This window comes from Mesoplodon mirus (assembly GCF_964341445.2).
Source record: "Mesoplodon mirus genome assembly, chromosome: 5".
NCBI classification, from domain to species: Eukaryota; Metazoa; Chordata; class Mammalia; order Artiodactyla; family Ziphiidae; genus Mesoplodon; species Mesoplodon mirus.
Window position 1 is genome coordinate 55,448,750 of NC_138980.1, and position 12,409 is coordinate 55,461,158.

Here is a 12,409-nt window from a genome sequence, read left to right on the forward strand (position 1 = left end):
CAGCCACGGGGTCCCCAACTGTAAAACCAATGGATTGGACCGCTGCAGTGATTCTTACCCTTGGTTGTATGTTGCGAGTTCCCTGGGGAGCTGAAAAACAAACAAAAAAAACATTGATAGCCTGACCCCAATCCCAGAGATTCTGATGACATTTAGGTGGGGTAAGCCCTCCAGCACTGGGAGTTTTAAAAATCTCACCCAATAATTCTACTGTGCAGCAGCCAAGTTGGAAAACCACTGGGCTAGGAGGTCTGGGGCGGGGGGGGGGGGCCTCTTTCCGCCCCAGTATGCCATAACTTTACAGTGGAAGACAGTAGTTCTCCAACAGTCACATGCATAAGGATCACCTGGGAAGCCTATTTAAAAAATAACATTTCTCACCATACGATATCCCTTATACATGGACTCTACAGTACGATGCCAATGAACGTACCTGCGAAACAGAAACAGACTCCCAGACATAGAAAAGAGACTTGGGGTTTTCAGTGGGGTTGGGGGCAGGGAAGGGTTGGGAGTTTGGGATTAGCAGATGCAAACTACAGGGTGGATAAACAGCAGGGTCCTACTGTAGAGCACAGAGAACTAGAGTCAGTATCCTGTGATAAACCATAATGGAAAAGAATAGGAAAAGACTATAACATGAAATACACAAAGAACACACATGAAACTGAATCAGAAATTAACGGAAGAAATTAACACAACGGAAATTCACACAACCTTGTAAATTGACTAGACGTCAATAAAAAAGAAGGGGGAAAAGAAAAAAAATAGAAGCCAAGGTTGGGTTCCCTTTGCGGGGAGGGAGCATGCAGAAGAGGGGCTGGCAGGCTTCTATTTCTTGCTCTGGGTGGCAGCTACAAGGGTGCTCACTTTCTTGTTACTCATTAAGCTATATATTTACGGTTTGTGCACTTTCATGAAGGTGTGTTATATTTCACAATAAAAACAGTTTCTAAAACTGTAAAAAAATATATATAAATATAAAAAGTTAGCCTCCCTGAAAAGAGAAAATGGGTGAGAAAATTCTCCATATCCTGGAAATGACAGTACCAATGGGACTCTGACAGGTAGCACTCTTTCTAAGCTCCTGCCAGCACTGTGCTATATACGCTGGGGGCACAGAGAACAGCAATCCCCATAGGATGCCTGCCCTTAGCAAGTACACGGTCCACTTCCAGGATTTTATCCCCAGGACATCGTTCCGCAGAAGCGCCAAGATGACGGAGATTTGTAACAACAACAAGACTGGAAACCACCCAGATATTTACAAGAGCAGGAGGGTTTTCTCAACCGTTTGAGTAGAAAGACTATCCGGCCTACCCACACCTATACCCTGGCAGGGTCAGCCTGTTCCCTATGGACGTGGTGGTTGGTTTAGGGGGAGGCTGGTGAGCCTGCCCCAAGGGGGTGGGGGCTTGGAGGCTCAACAAAGGGGTGTGTGATGCGATGGTGACGGGTCACAAAGGGCTTGCGGTATAAATAGGGTCGGGTCAAGAGACTCTGGCAGAGTCCTGCAGGGAGGTGACGAGGTGCTTTCGTTCCCTCTCTCTCTCTCTCTCTCTCCGAGACTCAACTTGTGGCTGGTGGCTCTGTCTTGAACGAAGAGAGCCATGAGCAGTGAGAGTTTACCTCATTACACGGCCAATAGCTACTGTTCAGTGGGGGCGTCGAGGACCTCCATGGGGGTCCTGCAACGACAACTGTACGAGGGAGGAGAGTATGACATTTTCAAGTACGCTCCCATGTTGGAGAGCGACTTTATCCAGGTCAGCAAGGAAGGAGAACTGATCGACCTAGACAACCGCGTCCGAATGGTGACTGTGGGCGTCGCATCCACCAGCCCCCTCTTCCCACTACCTGACGTCATGCTGCTGGCCCGACCAAGGAAAGTCTGTGCCGGGATCACCAAGGGGAGAGGTTGCAAGCCCGTGAAGACCCTAGAGCTCACCAGGCTGCTCCCCTTGAAGTTTGTCAAGATCTCCATCCACAACCGGGAGAAACAGCAGCTGTGCCTGAGTCTTGCTACCGGCCGGACTTTCTACCTGCAGCTGTGCCCCTCTTCCGACGCACAAGAAGACCTCTTTTCCTATTGGGAAAAGCTTGTCTATATCCTGAGACCACCGGTAGACAGTTACAGCGGTACCCCGATGCTCCAAACTGGAGATGCAGCGACTACAGAGGATGCCGACATCCTAGTGGTAAGCACCTACAGGGACTCAAGAACACGGGGCAGGGTGCTTTGGGAGAGCAAGGCAAAGCTGGTCCTTCATAGCCTTTGGTGCTCTCTGAGACTCGCCTGGGAAATACCTTCTACTGTTGAAAAGGGTCAGGGACACACGAGCTATCACTACAGGAGTCACCACACTGGAGAGGTTCCGAGTGCTGCACCACCTTGTCCCACGAGGCCGAATTTCAGAGACACCTTAGGTATCACCTCGGCTGCACTGGTCTCATCACTAGGGCTGTAATCCCTTCTACAGCATCCTGACTGTCTGGTCTCTGCTTGAACACTTACCCCAGCCCATGTAGTCTCAGGAGTTGGGGAACATCATTCACAGTTGGGAAGTCCTTCCTTCATTGTGTCTCCCCGGGACTCCGACATGCTGACTCAAATCAGCCCAACCCGTGGAGTCACCAAAACGTACACGGTGTGCATCCCTTGACCCAGGAACCCCACTTCTAGGAATCTGCCCTGCAGGGAGAGAAGCACAAGGGTATAAAGTTAAAGTGTAGAGCATCATGGAGAATTGTATCAGTGCTCTCCCTGACCCTGGGACTGTTCAAGTAAAGTGGAGTGGCCGTTTGACAGGGGTGCAGTAGATGGGGTCTTGCATCCAATGGGAGCTTAGACTGGGTGATGTCAAAAGGTTATTCTAAGTATAAGGCCTTGAGTTGCTCAGCTCCAGGATGAGAGAGGAGCGGACAGTTCTGAGCTCACTTTCTGTCATCTCTCTCCTACCTGTCTCTCCTCCCCTTGGCTCAGACCACAGAGCTCCACAGAGAAAGGGATCAGGATGAGGTTGGGCTTCACAAGCGTCGTGACGTGACTGGAGCCACGTCTTGTGCTTATGTGGGGGGAGAGGGAATCCATCATGCCCCCCGTGGATCAACTGCAGCCCTGAAAGGCGCCGAAGGATCGGCGGCAGGGATGACCGTGGGCCTGGCGGGAGCCACCATCGAGGATCCAGGAGAAAGCGGATCCGGCCAGGCCACCGCAGGTGCTGCCCGCCTATCCCCGCAGGGCACGAACCTGGTCTCGGCGGATGTTGCCAGCACATCCTCGACGGGGGCAGATGGTCCAGAGAGCAGCACGAGCGTGGTGTTGCCAGGTGCAGTCACAACCAGCAAGCCTGCTGCTGGAAGAGCTGAAGGGAAGGTCGCAGCCCCCGTGGTCTCCACCTTGCAGAGTGAAGGCTCCACGTCTGAACGGGATGGAAGCCAGAAGGTCTCCCACCCCAGGGATGAAGCCTGGAAGGAAAAAAAGGAAAGGAGGACACGTCTTCAGCGAGGAAACGTTCCCATCACCGCAGGACAGGTGAAGGTCACCACAGGACAGGAGGGGACAAGACCCAGAAAGCATCCTCCCACTGGTCCTCATGCGGCCATGAAAACTCCAAAGGTGACAAAGGAGGGGAGGACAGCTCGCAGACGGAGGAAGAGCCAGCCCGCCACCAGTTCGGGGACTCGAAGTAAGACATCCAGTGAGATCCTCTCCTTCTTTAGGCGCTTCAGTCATTCCTGATTCAGCACCAAGGCTCACACATGGCCACTGGGAGGTAGACAAAGCCCCGGTTGGCTTGCATCCTTCCCTAGAGAGGCAATTCCTACTTTCTCTAATAAAGGAAACCATACAACTCCAAAAGAAATGCTATCTTGTGTTTTCTATGTCCCCTCGCCTGGTAGCGACTTGACAGCGACTTCTGTGATGCGAATTGTGCTTTGGCCTGAGACCCCAGAATCAAAATTTTGTTGTAGAAGATATGTAGTAAGTATCATTAAGCCATTCACTAGGGCTGGAAATAGATGCACTATACAGAAATTTTCGCTGCGAGGTTGCGAATCTTTTGAAATAAGATTTAATATGTAAATAGTTTGGGGAGAAGATAAGCTGGGGGAAGTGACTGTGTGGTGTGTATACTTGCGTTGCTGAATTAATTACTTAACTCACCAGGTATTTATTGGGTGTCTGTGCTGTGCCTAGCACGAGGCTATGTTATTGAAAAACGACCCTTTTCTCAGCAAAGCACTCTGGTTTGGTTATGGGCACTCTGCAGAAGGCAAGGAAATAAGCACAGAAAAAGGTTTTCGTCGCTTGCTCGAAGGTCACACGTGCATAGCCACTGCCAGAAAGAGAAGCCTGTTTTTCCCCGCAAGGCTTCTCCAGGGCACGTAGGGTGGAGGGAGGACAAGTCTGCAGCCGGGGCTGAGCTTCAGGCCATAGCTGGGGTCAGAGGTTCACCTTATGAAAACAGAAACTCTCTCTGGCTTGTAAGGAAATCAAACCATTGGGAGTTATTTTACTTTGTGTAGGATAAAACAGAACACGGGGGGATCAGGGTTGTCACTGGCTCAACAAAGGGACACAATCTTTATGGTAGAAGCAGCACCAACGAGGAGTCCGGAAATCTGAGTTCCTATCCTGTCTGGGCCACTGACTCTCCTGGGTCACTCTGCCTCTCTGTAATGGTACCTCTGTGGGCAGCCACGGGGTCCCCAACTGTAAAACCAATGGATTGGACCGCTGCAGTGATTCTTACCCTTGGTTGTATGTTGCGAGTTCCCTGGGGAGCTGAAAAACAAACAAAAAAAACATTGATAGCCTGACCCCAATCCCAGAGATTCTGATGACATTTAGGTGGGGTAAGCCCTCCAGCACTGGGAGTTTTAAAAATCTCACCCAATAATTCTACTGTGCAGCAGCCAAGTTGGAAAACCACTGGGCTAGGAGGTCTGGGGCGGGGGGGGGGCCTCTTTCCGCCCCAGTATGCCATAACTTTACAGTGGAAGACAGTAGTTCTCCAACAGTCACATGCATAAGGATCACCTGGGAAGCCTATTTAAAAAATAACATTTCTCACCATACGATATCCCTTATACATGGACTCTACAGTACGATGCCAATGAACGTACCTGCGAAACAGAAACAGACTCCCAGACATAGAAAAGAGACTTGGGGTTTTCAGTGGGGTTGGGGGCAGGGAAGGGTTGGGAGTTTGGGATTAGCAGATGCAAACTACAGGGTGGATAAACAGCAGGGTCCTACTGTAGAGCACAGAGAACTAGAGTCAGTATCCTGTGATAAACCATAATGGAAAAGAATAGGAAAAGACTATACGCGAAATACACAAAGAACACACATGAAACTGAATCAGAAATTAACGGAAGAAATTAACACAACAGAAATTCACACAACCTTGTAAATCGACTAGACGTCAATAAAAAAGAAGGGGGAAAAGAAAAAAAATAGAAGCCAAGGTTGGGTTCCCTTTGCGGGGAGGGAGCATGCAGAAGAGGGGCTGGCAGGCTTCTATTTCTTGCTCTGGGTGGCAGCTACAAGGGTGCTCACTTTCTTGTTACTCATTAAGCTATATATTTACGGTTTGTGCACTTTCATGAAGGTGTGTTATATTTCACAATAAAAACAGTTTCTAAAACTGTAAAAAAATATATATAAATATAAAAAGTTAGCCTCCCTGAAAAGAGAAAATGGGTGAGAAAATTCTCCATATCCTGGAAATGACAGTACCAATGGGACTCTGACAGGTAGCACTCTTTCTAAGCTCCTGCCAGCACTGTGCTATATACGCTGGGGGCACAGAGAACAGCAATCCCCATAGGATGCCTGCCCTTAGCAAGTACACGGTCCACTTCCAGGATTTTATCCCCAGGACATCGTTCCGCAGAAGCGCCAAGATGACGGAGATTTGTAACAACAACAAGACTGGAAACCACCCAGATATTTACAAGAGCAGGAGGGTTTTCTCAACCGTTTGAGTAGAAAGACTATCCGGCCTACCCACACCTATACCCTGGCAGGGTCAGCCTGTTCCCTATGGACGTGGTGGTTGGTTTAGGGGGAGGCTGGTGAGCCTGCCCCAAGGGGGTGGGGGCTTGGAGGCTCAACAAAGGGGTGTGTGATGCGATGGTGACGGGTCACAAAGGGCTTGCGGTATAAATAGGGTCGGGTCAAGAGACTCTGGCAGAGTCCTGCAGGGAGGTGACGAGGTGCTTTCGTTCCCTCTCTCTCTCTCTCTCTCTCCGAGACTCAACTTGTGGCTGGTGGCTCTGTCTTGAACGAAGAGAGCCATGAGCAGTGAGAGTTTACCTCATTACACGGCCAATAGCTACTGTTCAGTGGGGGCGTCGAGGACCTCCATGGGGGTCCTGCAACGACAACTGTACGAGGGAGGAGAGTATGACATTTTCAAGTACGCTCCCATGTTGGAGAGCGACTTTATCCAGGTCAGCAAGGAAGGAGAACTGATCGACCTAGACAACCGCGTCCGAACGGTGACTGTGGGCGTCGCATCCACCAGCCCCCTCTTCCCACTACCTGACGTCATGCTGCTGGCCCGACCAAGGAAAGTCTGTGCCGGGATCACCACGGGGAGAGGTTGCAAGCCCGTGAAGACCCTAGAGCTCACCAGGCTGCTCCCCTTGAAGTTTGTCAAGATCTCCATCCACAACCGGGAGAAACAGCAGCTGTGCCTGAGTCTTGCTACCGGCCGGACTTTCTACCTGCAGCTGTGCCCCTCTTCCGACGCACAAGAAGACCTCTTTTCCTATTGGGAAAAGCTTGTCTATATCCTGAGACCACCGGTAGACAGTTACAGCGGTACCCCGATGCTCCAAACTGGAGATGCAGCGACTACAGAGGATGCCGACATCCTAGTGGTAAGCACCTACAGGGACTCAAGAACACGGGGCAGGGTGCTTTGGGAGAGCAAGGCAAAGCTGGTCCTCCATAGCCTTTGGTGCTCTCTGAGACTCGCCTGGGAAATACCTTCTACTGTTGAAAAGGGTCAGGGACACACGAGCTATCACTACAGGAGTCACCACACTGGAGAGGTTCCGAGTGCTGCACCACCTTGTCCCACGAGGCCGAATTTCAGAGACACCTTAGGTATCACCTCGGCTGCACTGGTCTCATCACTAGGGCTGTAATCCCTTCTACAGCATCCTGACTGTCTGGTCTCTGCTTGAACACTTACCCCAGCCCATGTAGTCTCAGGAGTTGGGGAACATCATTCACAGTTGGGAAGTCCTTCCTTCATTGTGTCTCCCCGGGACTCCGACATGCTGACTCAAATCAGCCCAACCCGTGGAGTCACCAAAACGTACACGGTGTGCATCCCTTGACCCAGGAACCCCACTTCTAGGAATCTGCCCTGCAGGGAGAGAAGCACAAGGGTATAAAGTTAAAGTGTAGAGCATCATGGAGAATTGTATCAGTGCTCTCCCTGACCCTGGGACTGTTCAAGTAAAGTGGAGTGGCCGTTTGACAGGGGTGCAGTAGATGGGGTCTTGCATCCAATGGGAGCTTAGACTGGGTGATGTCAAAAGGTTATTCTAAGTATAAGGCCTTGAGTTGCTCAGCTCCAGGATGAGAGAGGAGCGGACAGTTCTGAGCTCACTTTCTGTCATCTCTCTCCTACCTGTCTCTCCTCCCCTTGGCTCAGACCACAGAGCTCCACAGAGAAAGGGATCAGGATGAGGTTGGGCTTCACAAGCGTCGTGACGTGACTGGAGCCACGTCTTGTGCTTATGTGGGGGGAGAGGGAATCCATCATGCCCCCCGTGGATCAACTGCAGCCCTGAAAGGCGCCAAAGGATCGGCGGCAGGGATGACCGTGGGCCTGGCGGGAGCCACCATCGAGGATCCAGGAGAAAGCGGATCCGGCCAGGCCACCGCAGGTGCTGCCCGCCTATCCCCGCAGGGCACGAACCTGGTCTCGGCGGATGTTGCCAGCACATCCTCGACGGGGGCAGATGGTCCAGAGAGCAGCACGAGCGTGGTGTTGCCAGGTGCAGTCACAACCAGCAAGCCTGCTGCTGGAAGAGCTGAAGGGAAGGTCGCAGCCCCCGTGGTCTCCACCTTGCAGAGTGAAGGCTCCACGTCTGAACGGGATGGAAGCCAGAAGGTCTCCCACCCCAGGGATGAAGCCTGGAAGGAAAAAAAGGAAAGGAGGACACGTCTTCAGCGAGGAAACGTTCCCATCACCGCAGGACAGGTGAAGGTCACCACAGGACAGGAGGGGACAAGACCCAGAAAGCATCCTCCCACTGGTCCTCATGCGGCCATGAAAACTCCAAAGGTGACAAAGGAGGGGAGGACAGCTCGCAGACGGAGGAAGAGCCAGCCCGCCACCAGTTCGGGGACTCGAAGTAAGACATCCAGTGAGATCCTCTCCTTCTTTAGGCGCTTCAGTCATTCCTGATTCAGCACCAAGGCTCACACATGGCCACTGGGAGGTAGACAAAGCCCCGGTTGGCTTGCATCCTTCCCTAGAGAGGCAATTCCTACTTTCTCTAATAAAGGAAACCATACAACTCCAAAAGAAATGCTATCTTGTGTTTTCTATGTCCCCTCGCCTGGTAGCGACTTGACAGCGACTTCTGTGATGCGAATTGTGCTTTGGCCTGAGACCCCAGAATCAAAATTTTGTTGTAGAAGATATGTAGTAAGTATCATTAAGCCATTCACTAGGGCTGGAAATAGATGCACTATACAGAAATTTTCGCTGCGAGGTTGCGAATCTTTTGAAATAAGATTTAATATGTAAATAGTTTGGGGAGAAGATAAGCTGGGGGAAGTGACTGTGTGGTGTGTATACTTGCGTTGCTGAATTAATTACTTAACTCACCAGGTATTTATTGGGTGTCTGTGCTGTGCCTAGCACGAGGCTATGTTATTGAAAAACGACCCTTTTCTCAGCAAAGCACTCTGGTTTGGTTATGGGCACTCTGCAGAAGGCAAGGAAATAAGCACAGAAAAAGGTTTTCGTCGCTTGCTCGAAGGTCACACGTGCATAGCCACTGCCAGAAAGAGAAGCCTGTTTTTCCCCGCAAGGCTTCTCCAGGGCACGTAGGGTGGAGGGAGGACAAGTCTGCAGCCGGGGCTGAGCTTCAGGCCATAGCTGGGGTCAGAGGTTCACCTTATGAAAACAGAAACTCTCTCTGGCTTGTAAGGAAATCAAACCATTGGGAGTTATTTTACTTTGTGTAGGATAAAACAGAACACGGGGGGATCAGGGTTGTCACTGGCTCAACAAAGGGACACAATCTTTATGGTAGAAGCAGCACCAACGAGGAGTCCGGAAATCTGAGTTCCTATCCTGTCTGGGCCACTGACTCTCCTGGGTCACTCTGCCTCTCTGTAATGGTACCTCTGTGGGCAGCCACGGGGTCCCCAACTGTAAAACCAATGGATTGGACCGCTGCAGTGATTCTTACCCTTGGTTGTATGTTGCGAGTTCCCTGGGGAGCTGAAAAACAAACAAAAAAAACATTGATAGCCTGACCCCAATCCCAGAGATTCTGATGACATTTAGGTGGGGTAAGCCCTCCAGCACTGGGAGTTTTAAAAATCTCACCCAATAATTCTACTGTGCAGCAGCCAAGTTGGAAAACCACTGGGCTAGGAGGTCTGGGGCGGGGGGGGGGGCCTCTTTCCGCCCCAGTATGCCATAACTTTACAGTGGAAGACAGTAGTTCTCCAACAGTCACATGCATAAGGATCACCTGGGAAGCCTATTTAAAAAATAACATTTCTCACCATACGATATCCCTTATACATGGACTCTACAGTACGATGCCAATGAACGTACCTGCGAAACAGAAACAGACTCCCAGACATAGAAAAGAGACTTGGGGTTTTCAGTGGGGTTGGGGGCAGGGAAGGGTTGGGAGTTTGGGATTAGCAGATGCAAACTACAGGGTGGATAAACAGCAGGGTCCTACTGTAGAGCACAGAGAACTAGAGTCAGTATCCTGTGATAAACCATAATGGAAAAGAATAGGAAAAGACTATACGCGAAATACACAAAGAACACACATGAAACTGAATCAGAAATTAACGGAAGAAATTAACACAACAGAAATTCACACAACCTTGTAAATCGACTAGACGTCAATAAAAAAGAAGGGGGAAAAGAAAAAAAATAGAAGCCAAGGTTGGGTTCCCTTTGCGGGGAGGGAGCATGCAGAAGAGGGGCTGGCAGGCTTCTATTTCTTGCTCTGGGTGGCAGCTACAAGGGTGCTCACTTTCTTGTTACTCATTAAGCTATATATTTACGGTTTGTGCACTTTCATGAAGGTGTGTTATATTTCACAATAAAAACAGTTTCTAAAACTGTAAAAAAATATATATAAATATAAAAAGTTAGCCTCCCTGAAAAGAGAAAATGGGTGAGAAAATTCTCCATATCCTGGAAATGACAGTACCAATGGGACTCTGACAGGTAGCACTCTTTCTAAGCTCCTGCCAGCACTGTGCTATATACGCTGGGGGCACAGAGAACAGCAATCCCCATAGGATGCCTGCCCTTAGCAAGTACACGGTCCACTTCCAGGATTTTATCCCCAGGACATCGTTCCGCAGAAGCGCCAAGATGACGGAGATTTGTAACAACAACAAGACTGGAAACCACCCAGATATTTACAAGAGCAGGAGGGTTTTCTCAACCGTTTGAGTAGAAAGACTATCCGGCCTACCCACACCTATACCCTGGCAGGGTCAGCCTGTTCCCTATGGACGTGGTGGTTGGTTTAGGGGGAGGCTGGTGAGCCTGCCCCAAGGGGGTGGGGGCTTGGAGGCTCAACAAAGGGGTGTGTGATGCGATGGTGACGGGTCACAAAGGGCTTGCGGTATAAATAGGGTCGGGTCAAGAGACTCTGGCAGAGTCCTGCAGGGAGGTGACGAGGTGCTTTCGTTCCCTCTCTCTCTCTCTCTCTCTCCGAGACTCAACTTGTGGCTGGTGGCTCTGTCTTGAACGAAGAGAGCCATGAGCAGTGAGAGTTTACCTCATTACACGGCCAATAGCTACTGTTCAGTGGGGGCGTCGAGGACCTCCATGGGGGTCCTGCAACGACAACTGTACGAGGGAGGAGAGTATGACATTTTCAAGTACGCTCCCATGTTGGAGAGCGACTTTATCCAGGTCAGCAAGGAAGGAGAACTGATCGACCTAGACAACCGCGTCCGAACGGTGACTGTGGGCGTCGCATCCACCAGCCCCCTCTTCCCACTACCTGACGTCATGCTGCTGGCCCGACCAAGGAAAGTCTGTGCCGGGATCACCAAGGGGAGAGGTTGCAAGCCCGTGAAGACCCTAGAGCTCACCAGGCTGCTCCCCTTGAAGTTTGTCAAGATCTCCATCCACAACCGGGAGAAACAGCAGCTGTGCCTGAGTCTTGCTACCGGCCGGACTTTCTACCTGCAGCTGTGCCCCTCTTCCGACGCACAAGAAGACCTCTTTTCCTATTGGGAAAAGCTTGTCTATATCCTGAGACCACCGGTAGACAGTTACAGCGGTACCCCGATGCTCCAAACTGGAGATGCAGCGACTACAGAGGATGCCGACATCCTAGTGGTAAGCACCTACAGGGACTCAAGAACACGGGGCAGGGTGCTTTGGGAGAGCAAGGCAAAGCTGGTCCTCCATAGCCTTTGGTGCTCTCTGAGACTCGCCTGGGAAATACCTTCTACTGTTGAAAAGGGTCAGGGACACACGAGCTATCACTACAGGAGTCACCACACTGGAGAGGTTCCGAGTGCTGCACCACCTTGTCCCACGAGGCCGAATTTCAGAGACACCTTAGGTATCACCTCGGCTGCACTGGTCTCATCACTAGGGCTGTAATCCCTTCTACAGCATCCTGACTGTCTGGTCTCTGCTTGAACACTTACCCCAGCCCATGTAGTCTCAGGAGTTGGGGAACATCATTCACAGTTGGGAAGTCCTTCCTTCATTGTGTCTCCCCGGGACTCCGACATGCTGACTCAAATCAGCCCAACCCGTGGAGTCACCAAAACGTACACGGTGTGCATCCCTTGACCCAGGAACCCCACTTCTAGGAATCTGCCCTGCAGGGAGAGAAGCACAAGGGTATAAAGTTAAAGTGTAGAGCATCATGGAGAATTGTATCAGTGCTCTCCCTGACCCTGGGACTGTTCAAGTAAAGTGGAGTGGCCGTTTGACAGGGGTGCAGTAGATGGGGTCTTGCATCCAATGGGAGCTTAGACTGGGTGATGTCAAAAGGTTATTCTAAGTATAAGGCCTTGAGTTGCTCAGCTCCAGGATGAGAGAGGAGCGGACAGTTCTGAGCTCACTTTCTGTCATCTCTCTCCTACCTGTCTCTCCTCCCCTTGGCTCAGACCACAGAGCTCCACAGAGAAAGGGATCAGGAT

The 12,409-nt window shown here is 50.9% G+C and overlaps 1 protein-coding gene across 1 annotated transcript; it reads left to right on the forward strand.

Moving 5' to 3' along the window:
• Positions 1-1,610: 1,610 nt before the first annotated feature.
• LOC309805352 (Golgi-associated RAB2B interactor protein 3-like) lies at positions 1,611-2,147 on the forward strand (the record flags this gene model as incomplete). Its single annotated transcript, XM_088845578.1, has 1 exon — positions 1,611-2,147. A coding segment is annotated over one exon (537 nt), but the record flags the coding sequence as incomplete, so codon positions are not given.
• Between the last annotated feature and the right edge of the window lie 10,262 nt (positions 2,148-12,409).